This window comes from Syngnathus floridae, chromosome 22 (assembly GCF_059516105.1).
Source record: "Syngnathus floridae isolate MCC-2025c chromosome 22, RoL_Sflo_1.0, whole genome shotgun sequence".
Classification (NCBI taxonomy): domain Eukaryota; kingdom Metazoa; phylum Chordata; class Actinopteri; order Syngnathiformes; family Syngnathidae; genus Syngnathus; species Syngnathus floridae.
Genome location: NC_142434.1, coordinates 5,566,291 through 5,589,295, shown reverse-complemented (window position 1 = coordinate 5,589,295; position 23,005 = coordinate 5,566,291). Strand labels below are relative to the sequence as shown.

Genomic DNA, 23,005 nt, shown 5'->3' with positions numbered 1-23,005 from the left:
ATATGACGACATCAGCAGTTTGTAACACTAACTCTGAAGGTCGCTTCAGGACAAATCGTACACAGCACTGCTAGACTAGCTCATTCCGATGTTTAACAAAAATAAAAAAAAAAACTCAAAATCTCATATTGTTTGAGTTCCAGCTCCTGAGCGTGAAATTAGTGGTGCGTTTTTGTGGGGCTTAAATAGATGAGATAAAATGCGTTTAGTAGCTTTGAACACTTTGTTCAAGGGGTTTTGTTGCTGTTGGACAAGTCCAGATGAGCTTTGCGCTAAATTGCGATAACAGCCGTTTGCTTTCATGCGCAGGTATTTAATTTCCAGAATTTAGTTGTTTCTTAGAGGCATAAAGGTCATATTGAATTTTCCCGACTTCCCCTTGTTTCTCCGAGATCTACTCGGAGTATTTTCTATTGTGCTGTAAAAAGGTTTGAACTTCTTAGCGCCACTGTTCCCTGGCCGTCTTGTTTTGGTGATTCAACTTCAACTCTAAAGGGAATTCAAAAAAAAAGTTGCTTTGCTGGGTAAGCGACTGAAGAGTTCATTTTTGTTGTTGTTTTTTTATTTTTTGGGTGCGCGACGAGCCTCCTGTTTTGATGTGAGGAACTCCTCATCCTCCGCCAAACGTCTGACATCAATGTTTCTGCGGCTCCAAAAAAGAATTGTTTTGTTTCTTTGTTCCTGCGGTTGCTTTGAGGTCCTTGTGTGACTCGTACTTAACGCAGACGTGCCGCCCGGAGGATTTGCGGGCTATCGGCTGATTGTAGCACACGCTTGCTCGCTCTTGTACTTCTCGTATTAATTGTGTGACTGCTGAGGAACATAAAAGCATTTGCAATAATGCTGAAAACAAAACCTTTCTACTGTTATGCTCATTTTCTGTGATTTTTTTTAACTTCTACTATCCAACAAAAACAAAATTATAATTTTCAGATATACACGCTGTGAGTGACTCCGATTATTCCATCAATTATTTGATGAATCAGAGACAATTTTACTTGCTTTAAAGTGCATAAAAATATTTTGACCACTAATACTACTTATAAGCCAATAATTTTTGTTAATTTTGTTTTTTATTTAGTGATTAATAACAACTAAACAACAATATTTATCACACAAGAACGATTGTATCCCAAAGTAAACGTTTTGACTAAACACAAAAAATATATCAGTCTGCTAGAAACACTAGAGAAACTGAAGATTTATTACTTTTGAGAGCCTGAAATTAGAAGATTTGGATAACCTTTACTTAGAAAATATCTCTAAATGATTACTAGATTATTAAAATACAAGTTTTGATAATTAATTTGTCGATTAATTGATTAATATTGACATAAGGCGCCCTCAATATCCTTAAATCTTCTAAAACTTGATCTTTTGGTAGCAATAATTTGTTGCAAGTATTCATCCACAAACATGATGATAATTCTATTAAAGTTTTAGCATGAGCAGGATGGTAGAACAGTACGAGACTTTCCTCCTCGAGGGAGAAAGTGATGCGACAAAGTGAGAAGCCGTCAAAGTCAAAAGCCTCGCGAAGCCAGCGAGACATGACGGGAATGATTAAAAAGCAGAGTTTACGACAAGAGCGAGGACAAGAGCTAGGATGACGAGAACGGGGAAAAAAAGAAGGCATGCCGTATACTAACCTCGAGGCAAGACTTGGCGGCGAGGCGTTGCGTGGAGAAGATGAAAGAAAGCCAAAGAGGAAAGGTGAGACGGGAAGTGAGCATGAGGTTGATCACACAAAGACAGAAAGTGAAAGTGAGACAGGTGCACAGACATCATCGCACAGACATTTTGCAGGCAGGACGGAAGGCGGAACGGCGAGGCAGGCAAACGAACAAAGTTCGGTTTTTCCACTTTTAGCTATTTCACCCAAGTTAGCTAACTGCTAATGTACGGTAAATTTTTTTTTAGAATATTTTAAGCAATTTTAAGAGTCTCATTTAGTGTTTTGACTTGCTCAAAGTGCCTCCGCTGACAAACTTCTTTGATTTTTTTTTTCCCGATTCTTTTAAATCGTCTCCATCCTCACGCTCGTCTTTCCTTCCTCTTGGTCGTCGCTTGTCTCGCTTTGTTTTCCACTCCGCTGTCCAAATCCTTTATTTTGGCCATCATGGCAGATTTTTCAGCTCCATTTCCCCCCAGTGTGAAGTCACTCAGTCTGCTCCAATTACCATCCTAGTTACTGAAATAAATAGCCCGGCATTGTATTATACAGCTGGATTTACACACGCGGGAAGGTCGATGATTGCTGGCCTTGTTGAACCCGCGTGCGAACTTTTCATCATCGGCATTCGACGCTGCCAAGTCATACAGCGGACGAGTGGAAGTGTTCCACCTGGGCAAATTTTTTACTGTACATCGGAAAACAATCGGCGATCATCGATTACGATCGTGAGCAGGAAATGTTCAATCACGTATTATAATCTAGAGACATTTATTTGGACCCAGAACAAAGGTTTTCCAACAATGTTCTACACTTTTTAATGGCCAAAGCCACACGGACCGTCCCTTGCAAAAGTATTGGGACAGTATAAGATGATATTTGGGGTTACGACCAAAAGGGAATTGACCTTGCTGTTCCAATACTTTTGAAAGGTACCTTGGCAGAGTTCTACGTTCCCAGAACCAGTCCTGTTTGCGTTCACCGCGACGCTCAGACGAAATAAATCTTTAAACATACACAGCTAAACCCCCCACTAATTGGACGTCGGCGGCTGCTGAATTATAAATAGCCAATTTTTTTTTTTTTTTTCCGGTCGGCCAGACGTGGACACTTTGAAACGAATGTCCCCGGAATCATTAAGAGTCATTAGTTTTACTGCTTTCAAAAAGGACATGGAAAGAGAGGAGAGGTTGCAGTGGGACCTAACGAGTAAGTGGACACGGATGATGAAAAAGACGTCTGGCCTTTGGATCAACACTTTTTTCTATTCCTGCGTGACGTTTTTTGAAGCCGTTCCAAATAGAGCCTGTCAGTGTACACAACACAGAGATACGCAAGTGGGTACAGTGTTAGAAAACTGGACAAAACAAAGTCACACTGAAGTGATTGTTAGGAAAAAAAAAATCATCTGTAGTTAGTTGCAAGTCAAGCATCCAGAGCTAAAATCAAAGAGTTGCATCAGTGACTGGGTGAGAACAAAGAGTGGCAGGCTGCACAGATCGAGACTTTTTTTTTTGGGGTGTCAGGCAACAACTCGTGTTGACGGCCCACATGTGGCGCGAGAAAGTTTCTTCTCGGGAGAACAGTCACAATATTTAGATTTCAAGAAAACTTGGCTCGCTAGTGTGCGATACTGCAACTCTAATGGAGGTCATTAGTGAATTCAGCTGCGTCCCATAAGGAAAAAGGCAGCCATTTTTCTTTTTTACTTTTATTTCTGTATTTTCGGAAGGCGAACTAAAAATACTTTAATTTTCTCCAAAATTATTACAATTATTATTTTTTAATTATTTTTATTATTCTCAAATTATTATAATTAATTTATCGTATTTTTCAGACGATAAGGCGCACCGATTATAAAGCCTCAAAGAATAGGTCTATTTTTGTAAAGTTCCATAATTAGTTATTTTTCAACTTTCAATATCCATACAGAAGACGTGCTTGTCATTATTTGAGAATATGAAAGAATTTTAAGTGCGCCTTATAGTCCGAAAAACACAGTAGTCATTTTTATTTTTGTTTATTTAATTTAACTCATTTGCTGTTCCGGTTTATTCCCCTTAATGTGCCCCCTTAAGATGGAAATTTCCCAAAATAGACCTGTTCATTGAAGACTGCGCCTTATAATATGGAAAATACAGTTTTTCAAATACATGACAACTTCAATTAATGTTGTTGTCCATACAGGAAGGATGGGAGTCAACTTTTTCCAAATGGGAGGGAACGCTGGCATATCCCGACCTCTGACAAGCAAAAGTGTTTTATTTGGGTTTCGTGCAACTTCCCCAAAATGATTGACAGGGCCTCCATCCACTCACGTGCCCAGGTAGTCCCACACCAGCCCCCCCATTGGCTGCTGAGAGGCAGCTGGGGGCGGGGCCTGTTTTGGCGGCTGCTGAGAATGCCACAGATGGGAAGCGGAGGGCTTTCTGGTGTGCGTGAGATGGTCGTGTGCACAAATGTATATTCGCACGTGATTAAAAAAAAAAAAAAAAAAAAAGAGACGGGCGATGACAGATGTAATAAAATTATAGGGGAAGGAAGAAGAGGAGAAGAAGCATAATTGAATGAATTTGCAGGATAAGGACGTTATTGACTTCAGCGTAGGCAGAAAGTGGAGGAAAACAAAATTGGGTCGTTTCTGATATCAACTAATGATTTAAACCGGAAAAGACTGGTATTTGATTTATCGATCCGATTTTATGAAGCCTTTCCTCAGTGATTTACGTTTTACTTCCCGCTCACCTCTCCAGCTCGTGTATCTTTTTCTCCTTGTCGTTCTTCTCGTTCTCCATCTCCCTGAGGATCTCGAGGAGCCGCTCCACCTCGGCTTGAGCCTTCCCGGCGTCCTCTTTGTGACGGCTCACTTCCTGCTCCAGGTCGGAGATACGTTGCGAGAGTTCGGCGCTGGCCGCCGACTCCGCCGCCGCGCTCTGAGCCTGCGACCGGAAATAATTACACCAAATAAACGGGAGGAGGTGAGCGGCAACTATGGAAACGAGAAGTTCAATGAGTTTAGACCGAAGGGGAATGAGCCAAGAACAACATTTGTGTCGAGAACGACTTGTACACGAGTTTAACGAGGCAGAAAACACAATTTGCGAGGGCGATGAATACAAAAACGATTCATTGAATAACGATTCTTCACACCGTTATGGACAACAAAAGATACTCCAGGAAATCTCATCAAAAAAAGAAATCCTTAAAGTTCAGAAAAAAATGAAAATAAAGGCACTCTATTTTAGCCACGCCCCCTCCCGAAAAAAAGAGCTATTTAGAATAAATCTCAAAATTCACAGTACTGACATGGAATATTTGCCGTTACAGTAGTGGCATTGTTTTTCCGCACCGCTAACTTTCCCAAAAAGAAGACACACAAAGAAAAAATAACCGCAAGTTCAAACCAAAAGTTATAACAGCTGCGAGAGTTTCCCTGAAGCAAATGTTGCTCTTGGGACACATTTTTGTGTATGTATATACACGCGAGTGTGTGTATGTGTGCCCACAAATTAGAAACCTTATTAGTTTTGGAAGAGCACAAGTGATTTTACACATTTTTTTTTTTTTTTATGTGGAGAGTAAATGTTTGGGAGTCTGACAATATAATGGGCAGATGTGTGCCCAAGAGAAGACAAATAAAAGAGGAGCGTGTCAATCAAAAAACTCTACACAAGTCTGCCTTATGTTCTCGACAACACAAAGCGACAAACTTGAACAAAACACACATTTGACCACCGACCTTTTTGAGTTGATTCTCCAATTTGATGCATTCCTCTTTCTTTTGCTCCAAAGAGATCTCCATGCTCTTCAGCCGGTTGTCCTTCTTCAGAGCCGAAGAGGCCAGAGAGGAGGCTTTCTCTTTTAGGTCCAAAACTGACGCCTAGGGATGCAAAAAAAATAAATAAATGGCAGGAAATGACTAAATACTTTTAGATATTGTGTTTTTTGGATTATTAGATGCATTGGATTAGAAGGTAAATCAGACTGAAAACGTCAAAAAACAATGGCTGATAAAAAGGCGATTAATCAATTAATCGATTTTACGTGCACCTTGAAAAAAATTGAGGGAAATGACCAAATAGTTTCAGATATTGTTTTTTTTTTACTATAAGGTGCATCAGGTTAGAAAGTAAACAAGCATAGCAAATAAGTAAACATTTATTAAACATCAATACATAAGCTGATTAAAGGCGATTAACCGATTAATCGATTTTAAGTGCGCCTTAAAAAAAAGGAGGGAAATGACCAAATAGTTTCAGATCTTTTTTTTTTTTACTTTAAGGTGCACCAGGTTAGAAGGCAAACCAGCGCAGCAAATAAATCAACATTTATTCAACATCCATAAATTACTGATTAAGATTAATCGATTTTAAGTGTTTATCGTCCGAAAAATATGGTAACGATAACCTGAGTCAAATCATTACAGCTGCAGATGATCTTCATTTTCAGAAGGGAAAAAGACATTTCCATCATAATATACCAGAGCGTGACCTTTCAACCACTTAGTCTTCCTTCCTTTCCGCAAGAACGTGCTCCTTGCATCTTAGTCATAACTGTGAGAGGAAATAAAAACCCCAATCAAAATAAACGTGTATTTTTATCCTTTGAGGTATTCGTCTCAAGTCAAGATTGTGACTCATCATCACCCTACTTTCAAAACTTTTTTTCCCATGACCTGACTCCCTCCCCACCTCATTCTTCCCACTGGATCTTTCCATGCGTGAAGTCCATCTCCTTTTTTCCTTTTCGGTCTTTGCAGCAGTGATAGAGACGCGTCCATCGCACGGGAGGGGGAGGCACCGAAACGTATAATTTTACACTCGAGCGATTTCGCTAGAAGCCAGACTGCAGATGATCGTGTTTGGTCAGAGAATACTTTTTGCCGCTTTACTCTCATTATCCAGTCTTTAGGTATGTGTGTGTATATGTTGCTGTTGTCAGGCAAACCCCACACGGGCGTTTAGGAATGCTTATTTTCTCCCGTGTATATCTGGAAATTATACAACTAGACATTAACGGGTTTTTATGAGCCCACAACATACTAAAAGAAACCACAGACTGTAACGCAAGTCAGAGAAGGTGAAATTAACCACCCTGGCCTTTTATTTATTTATTTATTTTGAAACAATAACGTACGTATTTTCGTGCAGTGTTTGGGTGGAGTTCGTCTTTTAAAAGGTTTTGATTATAGTAACTACTCAACACGTCTTTTGACGGGTGGTTTAAAGGGCAGCATGTGTTTTGGAGATATATTAAAGACGCTGTAAAGTGAATACAGAGATTTGTTTTTAGGAATGTTTGAGGATAATTGTGGAGAACTACGGGAGTAAAAAAATTTTGGAAACGCCCTCTAATTCAGGCGTGTCAAACTCATTTTTTCCTTCGGAGTGCCGTTATGACTGTCAAGGCTTTTTATTATATACAGTATAGGCTGTACAACAAAATGATGAAGAACTAGCTTTAAAATAAAATAAAAAAACTGTTCAAATATTTGAAAAAGATTAATGTAATAAAAAATTGCTAGCAATATCTGTCGTTCTTAAAAGTACAATTTGCAGTTTTAGTATTGACACAAAGTCTATGCACAATTTGTCTTTGCGGGACACATAAAATGGTGTGGTGGGCCGTATCTGGCCCCCAGGCCTTAGGTTTGAGACCTATATTCTAATCCAATGTTTTGTCATGACTTAAAAAAATGCCTTAGTTAGCTTAGCAGTTACCTAGCTAAAAATACATATTCCCTTATGGGGTTTCTCAGTGGCATGACTGCTTTAGAGTGCCTCGCTGTTGCAGTGTGGAGAATTTTAACTCATTCACTGCCAGTGACGACTATATACATAAAAGTTTCGTTTTAACAGAGCTAGCTGTAAGATGTTCTTCTCTCATTAAAAGTTTCCTTCTAGACATTATCGGCGAGTGGTAACTTAAAGTTGCCTGGTCACTCCCCACACAGATGTGCGCTTTGCATAAAGGTCACGGTAAGGTGTGCTTTCCACCGGCTGTGGGTCTTATATTATGTTGTCAAGGGGACGTGACTGTTTTATCATTGCGGTCCTTCAGCACAAGGACCTTGGTAGGATGGGGGGGGGGGATCTGTTCTACGGAGATAGATCAGTCAGGTTCTCCTTGACAGGGAAGGAGAATGTGTGCGCGTCTGGCTCGCAGTGCACATATTGATGTATGCGTGTGTGTGTCGGTACCTCCCGGTCCGCAAGGTCAGCCTGCATCTGGGAAACTTTCTCCCGTAGCTCCTTCAGTTCCTTCTTGGTAGACTCCACCTCGTCTCCCTTTTCTCGTTCGTCTTTCTCCCGCTGCTCTTTCAATCGCTCAATGATACGTTCCTGGACACAGTAAAAGGGAGGGGGGAGGTGACAGATGGAAACAAAGGAAAAAAAAAAAAAAGTCGTGCACCTTGAATCCAGATTGAATTTCCACACTCATAACAGTTGTATTAAACTTAATATGCATGGCAGCTCCGGCGGGGATAAACAGCCAAGCGTGATTTTAGACACATAATACGTTCTGGCAGCGCGTTTTATATCAACCAAATGACTATCGACGCTGGCAGCCGTCGTCGAGTTCAAATTGAAGACACAACAAGAGTGCCGTGTTTGTGTGACATAAGCAGGAAGATAGAATGTTAAAGAAAGCAAAAAAAAAAAATGCAATAAAAACGAGGAGCTTGGGAAAGTCGGAGACGACAGTCACTTGCCAATACACACATCGGCTTCAGTATTAGCGACAAAACAATTAATCGGCTTATTTCCTGAGCGAACGATGTCGAATACCTTTTCGGATAGCGCCTCCTCAAGCGTTCCCAGAGCCGTGTCGGTATTGGACGTGTCCGTCTGTAAGGACTTGACTCGGCCTTTGAGGCCGCTTAGCTGCTTTTCCTTGTCCTTCAGCTGATCCTGGAGGTTCTCGATCTAAACGTGAGAAGAATTACATACATTATTCAGATTTCCGAAAAGATTGGGAAAGTAGCCATCACGTCTACTGGAAGTGAAAATGTGGTGTTTTTTGGCTCGCGGGGTCTCGGTCCCAAATGTGTTTGACGACTGAAACGATTCCACGCCAAATTCATCCAAACACCTGGGGCTTTCCCAAAATGTTCCAATAAAGTTGGAAACATGCTCGCCCCAAAATGTCTCTTCGAGGCCAACGAAGGGGTCAGCAATACAAAATGGACTTTATAACTTGGGGGATGAAAATAGCGGTTAGCCTCGCTAGCTTTGGCTCGTCTGATCGTCGCTAGTTTTAATATGTTCATACCGGCATGACCAGAAATGAGGTGTGAGCGGAATACAAAATGAAACTTGCGGGTTGGTTGAACAACAAAAATATATTTTGTGAAAATGGTGAGTTGCGTGGAATAATGTGAACCCAATCCGAGGCGCAAATAAAGGTTGTGTAAATATAACTGACAAGTAATTAATGTGCAATTAATCAAAATTAAAATCTATATACGATTAGTACAATGCTCAAAATTGACAATGGTAAAAAAACGATTATTAAAATTCCAGATGTTGCTCCAAAAAAATGATTATTTTAATAATTATGATTTTAATCATTACCCAAACAACCGTGATTATTTTTTTTTCCAGATTTGACCAGCCCTAATCAATTTCACCAATGCTTTTATCACATTTGAATCAACTGCATGATCATTTTTGTTGTTAAACCCCTTCTAAAAATTGATGAAACAAAATGCGGCGGAAGACAAGACAAGAAAACAAACTAATGGAAGACAGCAAATATGTAATGTTAAAAATTGAAATAAAACCACATTCCCTCTGCTTTCTTTTTCTTTAAGATCCTTTTGAATCATGAAAATTAATGTCATATTATTGAAAAAAAACTCCCACGTTCATAGTGCGGATTCGTGCGTGCAGTAAAACATCTCCAGCACCTCATTAATCAACTGTTCACTTGACAGCTTGACTGACAGCTAGCTCTCCTCACACACACACACACACACACACACACACACACACGCTTGACACTGAAAAGCCGCAAGTCTTTGATCCCCTCAGCACTTCTTGAGACTGACAAGCGCTGGATGGGTAACAGCAGACAAAATTGTCGACGGGGTACCCCATTTTATCCTTCGCCGCAATAAGAAGCCTACGAATCTATTTGGGCCTTCGCAAATTGCCAAAACAAGCTGTGAAAGACGCGACCACTCAGACGTTTGACTGTATTCCATTTGAAGACGACGGAGGTCATCTTTTATTGAACGAGGGCAGCTGATTAGTATTCATCTAGATTTCAAACGCACTCTCGCTTGCTCTCTCTCTCTCTCTTTCCTCGCCTCTGTCTTGCTTCAGAGCTGTCTGCTTGATTGGTAATTATGTCCTTCCATCTGTCTATGGGAGACTTGAAAACAATGACCATTAGGCTACGCTATTAATGTTGACAATTACAAATGATGTACGTACCTTTTAATAAATTAAATGGTTGCATATTGTTTTTCGGCACGTATGGAGCTCGTCAATTTAGTCAGACAGCTATTTCTTGCCAGAAAGCACTTTTAATCTTGTGACCTGGGAGCGTTGCAGCTTTTGCAATATCTTGTATCACAGCGCCATCTACTGGTTGTGATTCAAAATTACAGTCAAATGAATTGAATTAATCCCACAGTAAATTAGAATTTAAAAAAATATCAATCTATTGTTTTACGTTGGCAACATGTATTATTGATGATGCATTTTTTCCAAAATTAAATGATTTGTAGTTAAAATACAACTAATGTTTAGGGCAAAAATTCATACTTCATGAAAAAGCTCAATAATTCGAGACTTGCAATATGACCGAAAAGAGATTTGAGAATTTGTGATTCATTATTAAATTACTTGTTTCTAACTTTAGCGTTGTTAAATGATAAATTATTAAATGACTAAAATTGACAAATTACTAAAATGAATAATTTGAGCAATTAATTTTAGTCATTTACATCAAAATTACTTAAATTTAGTAATTGACAACAAAATTACCAATTTAATAAACCCAAAATGATGCCAACAACGGCCGCCAACCTTCTTCTGCAGCACGACGACCTTGCGCTCCTTGACATCCAGCATGTCTTTCAGGTCACTTATTTCTCCGTTCTGCGTGCTCTTCTCGTCCGAGATCTCTGATATCTGCTGACTCTTTTTAGACAGAAGTGACTCTTTCTCCTCCAGGCGAATGCGCAGGGCGTCCACCTGCAAACGTCACATTGCGAACGTCAACTTAATCACATTTAATTGATCTTATATTGCTGTTTTTTTATATATAGGAGATCATCTATACCTCAGTTTGTAATATAGCAGCCCTCTGCTCCTTGGCGGTGAGTGACTCCTTGAGGACATCCACGTGTTGCTTGCTGTCAGAAAACTGGTTGTTCAGAGTGTCCAGCTTGGTACGGAGAGCCAACAGTTCGCTGTCCTTACGATTCAGGTCCTGCTTGACCTGATCCATCTGTGCAAAAAAAAAAAAACAACAAGACAAAAAGGGTTAAAAGATAAACTTTTGGAAAGATTATAACCAAGGAGGGTAAAACAGTCATTTCAGAAATGTCGTTTACTTTATTAACAATAAAACTTACACTAAAACTAATATAAACTCAAGTAAAAATAAAAACTACAGATGGGCGAGTATCGATACCAGGTATCGGTACCGATACCAAGGTATTTGTGGAGTCTGTCAATACCAGCCATCGAATAGGTCCTCCTCAGCAGTAGGTGGCGCTATAGTACACATCTACTTCAGAAAATTATTTTTTCCAATTTTTTTTGTTGTTGCGTTCAATAGTATTTCATACATCAAAATAATGTAATGGCATCCGTCTGAAAAAATCGTGGTATCAAACATCCCGACTAAAAACTAACAAACCAGCTATAGAAACTAAAACTAACTAGCACACATAGAGTAACTATTATCTGCAGAATTAGTAAGCATTTCATCAAGCCTAACTAAGCTCGAAAGAAATGTCATGCAGGTTAGATTTAGACAAATCAGTCACACTCGTGATGGCTCTACGAATGAAGTGGCAAAAGCGGCGCGAGAGGAAAGCGAACGAGCAACAGCCATCAGACGGAGGTGCGTCTCTTACTGCGGACGCCTCGCGCTGCAGCTCATTGGCCCGCTCCTTTAGCTCCTCCTTCTCTGATTGGCTGTGACCTAACTCTTCCTTCAGCTGATCAACCTGGCGAGGGGAGGGGGGGGAAAGTAGACTGTGGCACCCCGAGACACCCCGAGGGAGCGACCTTCTCGCGTTTGTTTATGTGACGTCACTTTGGTGCGTTAGTTCTTGAAATGAGTTACCTTATTCTTCATAAACTTGGAGTGGGATCGGTACACCTCCATCTGCTTGATCTCCTCCTCTCGCTCTTCGCTGCTGAGCGCTCCGTTGGACTTGAGCATGTTCACCTCCTCCTCCAGCTCCCTCATGGCACGCTCCAGCGAGCTGATTTTGGCATCCTGGCGGCAAAAGAATGTGTTGATGAAGTAGGGGTGGGCCTTTTTTTTTTAGATTTACCTTCATTTCGATGACAGTCTGCAGGGCCTTGGTCTTGGTGGATTCAGGAGCTGCTTCGTACCTCCTGTGCAGCTCCTGAGGGACAAAAAGGACGCGGGTGTCAGGGGACGATGGCGAACGGGGGTGGAGCGAGAGACGGGGCGAGGGAGGGGAAGGTCGGAGGTGACGAGGAGGGCAGGAAGAGGCGAGGATGACGGGATAGTGGCGACGAGAAGGTGGGGAAGGCACGGGGAAGGAGGGAGAGGAACGGAGATGAGGCAAGGTAGGGACGGGGAAAGAGTGTGACGGCTGGAAGGGGGGAGACACATGAAAGGGAGGCGGGATGGAGGGGGAGGCGGGAAATGAGGGAGTGATGGGGGCCGAGGAGTATCCGAGTTTCCCCCTCGCCGAGGCGCTGGCTCTGAGCCTCCACGGGTCGATCCGATCATCCCACATCGGCAAAACTTTAAAAAATCAACCATAAATTGAACTCTTGGCAGATTTAAACCACGAGGCGCTCTACCGAAACGCAGAATTATTTTCCCTGCTCCCTTTCCAGCTGTTACCTCATCCAATCTCGTAAGGCAAAATGAAGTGCGATTTGAGGGGTTGGCATGCCGAGGCACAAAAAGAAGAAAAGAGGAAAGAAAACCAGAGCGGGAGGGCACAAAAGGAGTGAGGAGGAATATCCGCATCACTGCTTCTCTTTGGGAGAAAATACACTCAAGGGCACGCTATCAACATGACAAACACACACATGTGAATGCAATGGAAGCTGACATGACTCGGGGCAAAGTGCACACACACACAGGGAAATATAAAATGTAGGTCACGGTCGATTGAGACTGCTTTAAGTACTATATAGCTTTGACTGTCACTAATAATAGTTCGCCACTAGGGGGAGTTGTTGCATTAAACAAACCGCTTGACGTTTTAATATGATGCCAATAACGCACTAAAAAAATTCCTCCACTGCTAAATGGCGACTAAGCACACGCACCTCTCGAAGTAGCAGCATCTCCTTGTCCTTCTGTTCCAGGAAGCCCTCCAGTTGGTGAATAGTCATCTCCGCGTCAGCCAGTCGCCTCGTCCGCTCGTGGTCCTCCTCGGTGGCGCGGGACGACAGGCCTTTGCTCTGCAACATTTCCAGAAGCTTCTTGATGGACTCGTCCCTGTGGCCAAAGAGAATTGACTTAGACTTGGTATCAAACATCCCAAGTATCTCGTTAATCCTACCTGGCGTTTAAAGTGTGCTTCTGAGTGTCGATCCTCAGCTCCATCTCTTCCACGGTCTTCCTCAAGAGGAAAAGCTCCTTGACCTGACGCTCGTATTCGCCGTGGAGACGCAGGAAGTTCTCCTCCGTCATTTCTTGCGGAGAGATGGCCTGACATCCCAGACGGCCCGTATCGGAGTAATCGGACTGGAACAGCTGGTTGAGATCGCGCTGGATTCGGAGCTCGTCTTGCAAGGCCTGGATGGTGCATTGGAGATGCTGGTAGACACAGAAAAGAGAATGTTATGTAATTTGGTTTTAAAAACTGCATTCATGACTAGGTACCGCCATGTAATAAATTATAAAGATGGCTACCATACTTTTTTAGCCTTTCGACAGTGCGCCTTATCGTCCAAAAAATACGATACCAAATTAACATTTGGGTTTTCAATGCCCCCCAAAAAACTAATTTATCAAAGGTAAGTGCAATTCATCACTGTCATTGGCAATGCATTGAACAGCTAAATAATGCATGAGATGGAATCAGTGGTTGTTCCACAAGGATCAATAACCAACAAAACCATAATTACGAAAAGAAACACTTTTGCTTGCATTCAGCGGCACGCACGTTCATATTTGTTGGACGAAATATACACTCAGTAAAGATGCCGCACGATTCCAGAATAAATTAACGGCACAGGCACGGACGACCGCACGATCGCTCCCGTCAAGCATAAAAAAACGCATCGGAGTAGCACGGGGTAAACAAACAGTCCCTGCACGAATGCAGAATATGTCGCCAAGTTTGGTGCCAACTTCAGATGGATTCATACGAGGGACTCGGATGATGAGAACGCACACACAGTCCACACGTTTGTGCCAGACCGGATCTCCCACCGGGATACGCAGCTGGAATGTGCGGTTGAGAAATGCCAGACCACTTGAGAGAGAGGAGGAGACGCAGGAGAGGGAAATAATTGAGGCATCCATTAGGAAGCATTTAAAAACACTAATGGGAATACAACAGATTGGATGTGAAGAGTGCAGTGTGTTTTCAATTATAGAGAAAAAAAGAGCAAGGGTCAGAAAACAAATTTTTCTTCTGCTGAGTCATCTTTAGTAAACTTTGAACCCATCAAACATCTCCTGATTCCACATAGAAGTCAGCTGTTCGACAGCATTAGCAACTAGCGGCTAGCAGCCAGCGGCTAGCAGCTAGCGGCTAAGTGAGTGCCCACGTATGGCCTATACGTGGGCAGAATCAAACGAAATTATATTCAAAAGTAGTTTAACTGGAGGAAATGACTCCGCACACTTTTACAGCGACACACTGACACACTTGCACTTCATATTGAGAAATATTTAACAAACCAGGCTAACTCACGTTTTGATTTAGCCGGCAAAATGGTGGTTCTGACGTCACTTTGCTCTCATTGGCCAAAATCTGACTTACTAATATTTCTAACCCTTTCACAGTTTAAATTTCAGAAAAACAATGTTGAACATACTATTGCAAAACTATTTTTGTTGTGGTGAAATATCTTTTCAACAATAGTAATAAAAAAATCTTGTAAATAGCAGATGTTAATTTTTTAAATCTCACATTCTAATGGAATGAAGGAATTTAGGACAAAAAAAAAAAAAACACGAGAGGCGCGAAAACTGTGTGACATTTCATCCCAACCCGCCTCTTCGTACCCTCCAGCTACTGCTCATCTGTCCTTCAACATCTCTTCGCTGTTCCTCCTCCGTCTCATCCCTCGCTCACCGGCTGAGTCATGCTCCCCCGACCCCGCCCCTCCCTCGCAAACATATATGAACACTCGCTTGAACCCGCACGTAAGTGTGGTGGTGTGCAAAATAGCCGTGAGCGGTTCAACGAGATCGCCCACTCGCACGCTCTAAGAGGATCTAAAGATGGACAAATGACAAGATAATCCCTCCTTTTAAGTACTATATTCTCCGTTTTTGCGTGCGTGGCAAATCCGCGTGACGATGAATATGTATGGATGAGAGTCAAAACAACTAAATAGTGAATCCAAAACATCCAAAGTGCGCCTACGGTGCAATGTTGACCCTAATCAGTCACATTGAGATGCAGCATGAGGGTCAGTGGCGGCATCACGGGCAAGGAAAAGTGTTCGGAGTGCAGCCAGCTGTCACATGGATTTAACATGAGCACTTTCAAATCACGCCAAGATGCAGTGTGAGGGGAAGAAAAAATAAAAAGTGGGAATGCCTTCGCACCGGCTTCATTCCTGTCCAGAGTCGCTCCTTATAAGGAGAACCGTGACGACCGCGAGGCCCTCGACATGCAAACACAGCAACCTCGCGAGGAGAAAGTGAGAGGAGGAGTAGGAAAACAGAGTTGCTGTTGGAAAAGTTGAAAAAGACTCAAGCGCTGCGTTTTTTTTTTCCCCCTGCGATTGTTCCATCTTCCCATCTGCTCTCTTCTCCCCTGCCCATCCCTCTACCTATTTACCTCCCTCGCTCTCTCCATCCTTCCTAAATAAACATGCGGGTTTGAGGACCATCTGTTAGGTATGAGCGTTCATGTGTGAAAAACACACACAGTCGACACGCTCCGTTTTAAGGACTTGTCAAAAACTAAAAAAAAAAAAATCTGGGAATAATGAGTCATAGGTTGACAAAAACAGCGTGGTGCACAGAGGCCAAGCCGAGTGAGTGATGACAAACTGATGATCGTCGCCGATTTTTTTTGTTTTGAGAACTTGCCATGGGGCTCAAAGGCAGACGTGCCTCGAAGAAAGGACTTTTGAAGAGGTGCTGAGTCAGCACGCCGTTACACTTGCAGCATGCATGGTAACTAATAAAATTATTATTCATACTTCGGATTTATTATTTATTTTTTTGTGTATTATTTGCACTCTTAGGTGTACATCAGTACCTAATACCTTTATTTATTTTACTGTATGCTCTTTGGCTCATTAATTTGAAATTTATAATAGTGATTGTTAAATTAATTCATTTTTTGAAAAATTTTACAAATTCGTTAAAATTATATATTTTTTTAGAAATTAATGCTTTTATCATAAAAAAAAACAAAAAAAACCCTGAAGAGTAAAATTTCCATCTTCCTACTTGATATTTTTGAACAGACTAAACCTTACTATTAGTGAATTGTTACTGATACTCATGGGATTATTTTGAAGACTATTTTTTACCTTCACTTGAATCATAATGTAACAGTAGATTTACTTGAGTATATTTTTGGCTACATCGCATGGGTCATAAAGAAAACATTGACCTAACATCAATGAGATCTTTTTTTGGTGCATGCCCAGCATTCATTTTTAATGCATAACATTTACACTCTCGTCAATTATTTCTTCATTGCCCTCCTCATCCATTTCTCACTCTTTCTTTGCACAACACTGCCCTCAGGTCACTTTTTATTTCTAATGCATCCATCTCACCACCCCCGTTTTCCATTCCTCACCACCTTTTTTTTTTATTGGCACAGAACATTTAATTTGTCCAGTGGCCGAATTCTGTGGGAAGTAGCGTCTCGACACTGGCTTTGCGTTAATGGAATTAGAAAATACTCGATTTAAAGCCAAATGTAATAACATTAAGTGCTGAGCAGGAGATTATAAACCTTTAATGAGTCAGCAAGCCAAGTGGTCTCTGCCGTGGTGCGTTCAAAAAACACTTTCCCTCTGTTTTGTCTCTTTTATACAAGTCTTAATCCGTCATATATTCAAAGTATCCAGTAGGGCTGTCACTATTGAATAGTTTTAGAATCGATTATTCCATCGAATAATTGGATACAATTACAAAAGACATTTTTTCAAAATGATAAAAAAAAAAAAAAATCTGCCAACTTTCATGAAGGACTCCCAAAAAAAGTAAAAATCCGAGAATAAATAGTTGCCAGCCTTAAATTTGGACCATTTTAGGTTAAACAATGTCTCAAAACGATTACTCGATTAAATTGATAATGAACTAGTCGTCGATTAATCGATGAATTTTGTATTTAGGTATTAAATGTGAATTCTGATTTCAAGAATGATTCATCCTTCTGTATCTCTCCAGATTCTACACAAGAAGCACAATTGTGGTTTACAGAACCACGCGAGCTAACACAGAGTGACACAGACACACAAATAAACACAGCGGGCACACACACTCTTATAAACAAAAGACAGCAGAAAGATACAAAAAAATAGCATGCAAAACAACATGCGTGAGACCCCTTGTTTTTTTTCCGTCTCCACTGGCACACACTCCGACTTTGACGTCACGGCCCTCCGAGTACAGCCGGTAGTGTTTAGCAGCCCCGCGGACAGTGCAGTTATTGTTTGGTTCACGACTGGTGCAAGGAAAAATGATAGCTAGCATAGGAGCGTGAGCTGCGGGGAGAACTCACAGGCGGAGAATTAAATTAAAAAGAGAGAAAGAAGCCAGCATTCCATGCATTCCTTTTTTTTCTTCCCTGCGCTTCCCTTTTTTTTTTTCCTCCTGCAGCGATCAAAACTAATCACACGACTGGAACAGTAAGGCAGTGAGTGGAAAAATTGAACCCTGAGATGAAAAAAAAAATGTTTATAGCTTCTTAGTGGTTAGAAACTCCATAAATATATACTTGTTGTGTAAAGCGAGAGCCGGTCGCCATGGCGACACTGTTGTTTACACAGCATCCTTGTCACCGTGGATAAGAATGACTGTTGGCCTATTTTGGTTTGCAGGCAAGAGAAGAGGACGCGATGGAGGTAGGAAGGAAGGAAGCATGGGAGGGTGGAGCTGAGGTGAACATTCCTAAATGGTGTGTGGGGGGGGAGGGGGCGTGGCTCGGCATGCCTGAGAACGCGCGTCTGTCACAGGGGAACATATAGCCATAAATTACTCATGCCACTTAATTTCTAACGGGGCGATCGGGCGGCGAGGAAAGCGAGGGAAGCTGAGCTGACTCACCGTGGGATGACTGAAATAGAAGGCTGAGGGGGATGGAGGGATGAAGGAGGAAGATCCAAGATGATATAATAATGAAAAGGTAGCTCAGGGGTTAAACGGGTGTGAGGGGAAGAATGAAAGTGAAAAGTAGAAGACGCTTTCGTGTCGTAACGTGTATTCCCCAAATACAATATCTATTAGGAAGGCGTGTGCTCCTTTGACAGCAACTAATCAGCTGCTGCTTTGTACTCGTTCAACCCTCAACGACTCATCGCTTCCCTTTTACGGCTTAAGATGTCATTTTCATTTGTTCTGTAACAATGCTTTTGACTGAAAAAATTCACATCTCAAATCATCTTTCCCCATTGAAATGAATGGGAATGGGATTAATCCGTTTCAGCCTGCCAAAAACAACAAAGTGTTTCGGCATACTATTATTAAAAAGACTGTATATATAATATATATAAAGATATATGCGTGTATAAACCAAAAACTAATTTATAGTAGATTTAGTAAAATCTAATAAAAATATATATTTTTAAAAATTAAATTAAATTGTCAGTCAAAAAGTTAGTCTTTACTTTTATCGAGAAAAAAAAAAATCTTAAATGTCACTGTGAGCTGCCTGAGACTACAGCAGTAGACATTACTCAAATTAAAATATTTATTGGTACCTGGGTTTCCTCCTGCACCACCCTGTATTGCTCCTTCCACACCGTCATCTTGGTAGCTTCGTCCTTCCTCAGCGCACGCTCTTTCTTCAGCTCAGGACTCCAGAAAGTCTTGATGGAGTTCATGGATGAGCTCAATTTGGACTCCTTCGCATCCAACTAAAATACAAGAAGATGTGTTGCATAGAATGTCAAACAAGTCTTTTTACATTTTTCAATGTAATATCCAAAAGTCAATACAAAATAAAAATGAACTAGAATAAAAAATCTGATGCAGTTTTTTGACATTTTGTGTACATGTGTCAACAAATGGCCTTACATCTCTACGCAGAAGTTCATTTTCTCTCAGCACTTCTCTCAGTTGGCTCTGCAGGTCTGTCATGGCCCCCTCCCGCACCTACAAAAGCACAGCTTAGAGTTTTGCACACGACTCCCCAATTTGTGGAGAAGGTAGAGAGGAAAAGCCCGACCTGTCTCATGGAGTGGGGCACAGTGGACGCCTGCGTGGGTTGACTTGGCACGTCCCCGCCAAAGGCTATGGAGTCACTGGACATGACCCCACCAGCTCCTCCAGCGTTGATATTAGGGCTGCTCCCCACAAAGGCGGTCCGAACTCCATAGGGTACCCTCGCCCCGGCCCTACCAAGCGTCATGGTACTTTTAGGCAGGGAGGGGTTCAGCCCACTCCCCAGGCTCCCGAGTCCCACCGGGTCTTCGGTCCCGTCTGTGAAATACATCGGCCCTCCTGTGGCGTAGGCGGCATTGAGCGACTGGATATTCTCCATGGATAAGGTTTTTCCGGAACCGGTGAGTCCGCCGGTGGAGCTGCTGCTGCTGCTGCCATTTCGCCGGTGAGCCAAACGAGGGGAGCGGGGTAGACGGGGGGAGCGGCCGGGACTACCTGACCCATTGGATCCTACCGCATCCAGCTTGGAGACGGACCGAGAACTTCCATACATGATGAGGAAATCTGAGCGGCGTCTAAATTAAAGACTGAGAGTGCCAGATAGGAACGAAATAATAACCCAAGGAGGCAACTTGTGTCCTGATGAAAACATTAGTCACGGAAACATTTGCAATGTCCCAAAAAAAAATAATGGACAAACAGAACAAATCGATTCCTGTTTGTTATCTTCCGCTGGAGTTCTTGGTGACCTCGTGATGCAGAGCTGAGAACCCTGTGATCAGTGTAATCCACACGGAGGCAGCGTACACCACAAAGGCGGCAATCACTGAGTCACCTAGAGGAGGAGGCGGAGAAGATCTGAGTGAGGATTAAAAATATCAAATAATGATTAAAATATATTAAATGCTTGTGAAGCGCAGGCAGTTTTGACCACATCGTTTTCTGTTGTCTCTACGACTTCCCGGTGAGTGCCGTGTGTGCCGGCCAATGAAAATCAAGCTGGCGCCGATGAATCGTCGCAACCTTAAAATTCCAATAGCTTACATAACTTAAAATGAATAAATAAATAAGTAAATATGAAAAATTGAATAAATAAAATTTTTAAAAATCGGTGCCGGCCAATGAAAATTGAGCTAGCGCCGATGAATCGTCGCAACCTTAAAATTCCAATAGCTTACATAAATTAAATAAATATAAAAAATAAAATAAATAAGATAAAAAAAATATAATAAATATTATTCCTTATTTTGTTAGTTTTCCTTATTTATAACAACCATGTTTTTCTAAACACAATAATGCTTAGTTGGCTGATTGGATGGATTTCATCTTCACTCCACGTTGTCAGCCATGACTTGGCCTCTATGTCAAATTCCACAGCCCTGCAGCAGTGTGAGCAACGCATACTTCCAACCGCACTGATCTTTGGCCGACGCCGTGCAAACTCGCAGCCCGTCAGTCCGCAGAAACGAGGAAAACCATCTGCGCCGCATCCCCCCTCGGGGCTGCCAACACACACCTGGCGTACACACACAGTCATGTACTCGACCAATCGAGCGAAAGCACTCAGACGAAGGTATCAAGTTGACAGATGTACATACGTGAACAGCTCAGTGGTCATGTTAGGAATAACAAACACATCAGACATAATTTCTGAGACAAAGGAGAAGTATCAGCACCACAAAACCTGTGATGCATCATAAGATTGAGCAAAATGCCCGAGACACATCTGCTCCAGGCGAGGCAATCATGTGAGGAACCAACGCGCCGCTGCCAAGTGAAACATCTGCAAAACACTCCCAGACTGACTAAATTCTTTCAAATGTGCAATGTCGGGATTTTCTTCATGCACATGCAATTGAAACGTAACACGTTGAAATGCATGTAGTCGTGGGCAAAAAACGACACGCTTTAATTCTATTTTCCAGTCGCTGCAGTAGCTTTGCGGCGAAGGAGCCTGCAGTGGCATTCTTGAAAGCCAAGAGTCCGAAATAGAGGCGAACAGATATATCAGGGTCTTGCTCAACTTTACTCGGTGACTCAACACTTAAACAGCATGAGGAAATCAAAAGTCTGGAATCCGCTTTTCTGGCTGTCACTTGGCAAGAGTTTGGTATTTTTGTTCTTGGACATTTTTTGCCTTTTGATTTGAATGAGCTGAATGCTTTGAAATTCAAATAGGAAAAACGTGAATGCGTAACGAATGGGGGAATTATGGGGTGAAAATAATTTAAATTTGTTCATTTTTATTATATTAATTATATTATATTATATTATATTATATTATATTATATTATATTATATTATATTATATTATATTATATTATATTATATTATGGAGTGTAAATAATTTCAATAATTTACTATTTTTATTATATTATATTATATTAATTAAATGATGTTTTTTATTTCAATTTGGGGAAACCCGTGAATATTTGGAATGACAAAAATACTAGCGCCCATGTCATGAATTTTGGAAATATTTTTAAATTAAAATGGCGTAAAACGGATTAATCATGTGTGTCAAAACAATGCGAGGATTTAAAACTAGCACTAACCTAAGAAAGGATATTTTCTTAATAAACCTATTTAATCCCAATTAAATCTGCTGCTATGCTTTCCTCTGCAGACCTCAAACTCTTAGAACATCAAACTGGCCCATGAGGAGTCTCAGGGGGTTGAATGCCAAGTGCGAGGATGATGTCGTCTCCCCGATGCTTCCACTTTCTCTGCATTCCCTTCCTGTCTTCCCCCCAGCATTCCCGAGGTGTTGAGCACGTTTCTATTTATATGGCAAACACGCCTCCGTCAATCACGCGACACAATACGCAAACACACAAAGTCCAATTCCACTCTGTTTTCCCGATGACATTTTCTGCTAATCTCACCAAACACCAACCAGAGATAAATTAATTAATGGAGGCTATGTAGAAAAAACACATTAAATGAAAAGATGAACAGTCAATTAACATAAAATGGGACCTTTACTTTCCCACAGGCTTAAAAGTGAAGTGCAGTGAGAAGTTGCCAGGCTAAATAAAGGTGAGATGAAACACGGTCTGGACACCAATAAATCCCGCTGCCCCCCCCCCACCCTGCCTGGCAAAGCAATCAAAGTGTGTGATAAATACCAAACAAGGTGCAAGAAAGGTGAGCGTGGAGGTTAAAACTGAGCGCCGAGACTCCATTTGTCAAGGGCCGCTAAGGAGAATGGAGGTTTAAAAAAAAAAAAAAAAAAGAATAGCCTTTCTCCAGTTCAATCATTCAAGCAGAGGACAGCAGAGAGTGTTTACAGTAATCTGCGGGAGGAAGCAGGTTCTCTGGTTCAGTGTTCCTGTAGGAGGAGCAAAGACATGGAGCTGTAGGAGGAAATCACAGCGTCCTTTTCCTCTCATTCTCGCCTTCTCTCCCACTGAGCGTTGCACAACAACACCGGACAGCAGATTTCACTTCCCCAGCCTGCATCAACGCGGCCGTATCTGATTCACAGTCCATTTGGTTTGCAAATGTGTCATTATCTGGACACAGAGATCCAGTGTTTGCTCTGGTGTGGCTTTGTGGAGATACGCAGATAGGTGGCGCTGTTTTTAGGGCATTTCGATCAATTTCGACAGTTCATAATTGGTAGAAGAA

At 41.7% G+C, this 23,005-nt stretch overlaps 1 protein-coding gene across 13 annotated transcripts in view; it reads right to left on the bottom strand.

Annotated features, from left to right (window-relative positions):
• Nucleotides 1-23,005, bottom strand: part of LOC148379431 (ELKS/Rab6-interacting/CAST family member 1-like) — a 52,756-nt gene that overhangs the window by 28,582 nt on the left and 1,169 nt on the right. For 4 of the 13 annotated variants that reach the window (XR_015855329.1, XR_015855330.1, XM_088366563.1 and 1 more), the window contains exons 2-17: nt 19,440-20,210; nt 19,289-19,366; nt 18,973-19,128; nt 13,407-13,663; nt 13,171-13,342; nt 12,192-12,266; nt 11,978-12,133; nt 11,766-11,858; nt 10,964-11,131; nt 10,708-10,875; nt 8,461-8,598; nt 7,873-8,013; nt 5,412-5,552; nt 4,418-4,611; nt 3,991-4,101; nt 1,650-1,661 (exon numbers count right to left, since the gene is read on the bottom strand). Coding sequence is in view for 10 of the 13 variants with exons in the window: in XM_088366563.1 (XP_088222689.1) it covers nt 1,650-1,661; nt 3,991-4,101; nt 4,418-4,611; nt 5,412-5,552; nt 7,873-8,013; nt 8,461-8,598; nt 10,708-10,875; nt 10,964-11,131; nt 11,766-11,858; nt 11,978-12,133; nt 12,192-12,266; nt 13,171-13,342; nt 13,407-13,663; nt 18,973-19,128; nt 19,289-19,366; nt 19,440-19,928 (2,549 nt within the window). In the remaining 3 variants the exon portion in view is untranslated. The remainder of the gene's footprint in view (nt 1-1,649; nt 1,662-3,990; nt 4,102-4,417; nt 4,612-5,411; nt 5,553-7,872; nt 8,014-8,460; nt 8,599-10,707; nt 10,876-10,963; nt 11,132-11,765; nt 11,859-11,977; nt 12,134-12,191; nt 12,267-13,170; nt 13,343-13,406; nt 13,664-18,972; nt 19,129-19,288; nt 19,367-19,439; nt 20,211-23,005) is intronic. The other 9 variants (XM_088366566.1, XM_088366568.1, XR_015855331.1 and 6 more) reach the window with 5 other exon arrangements.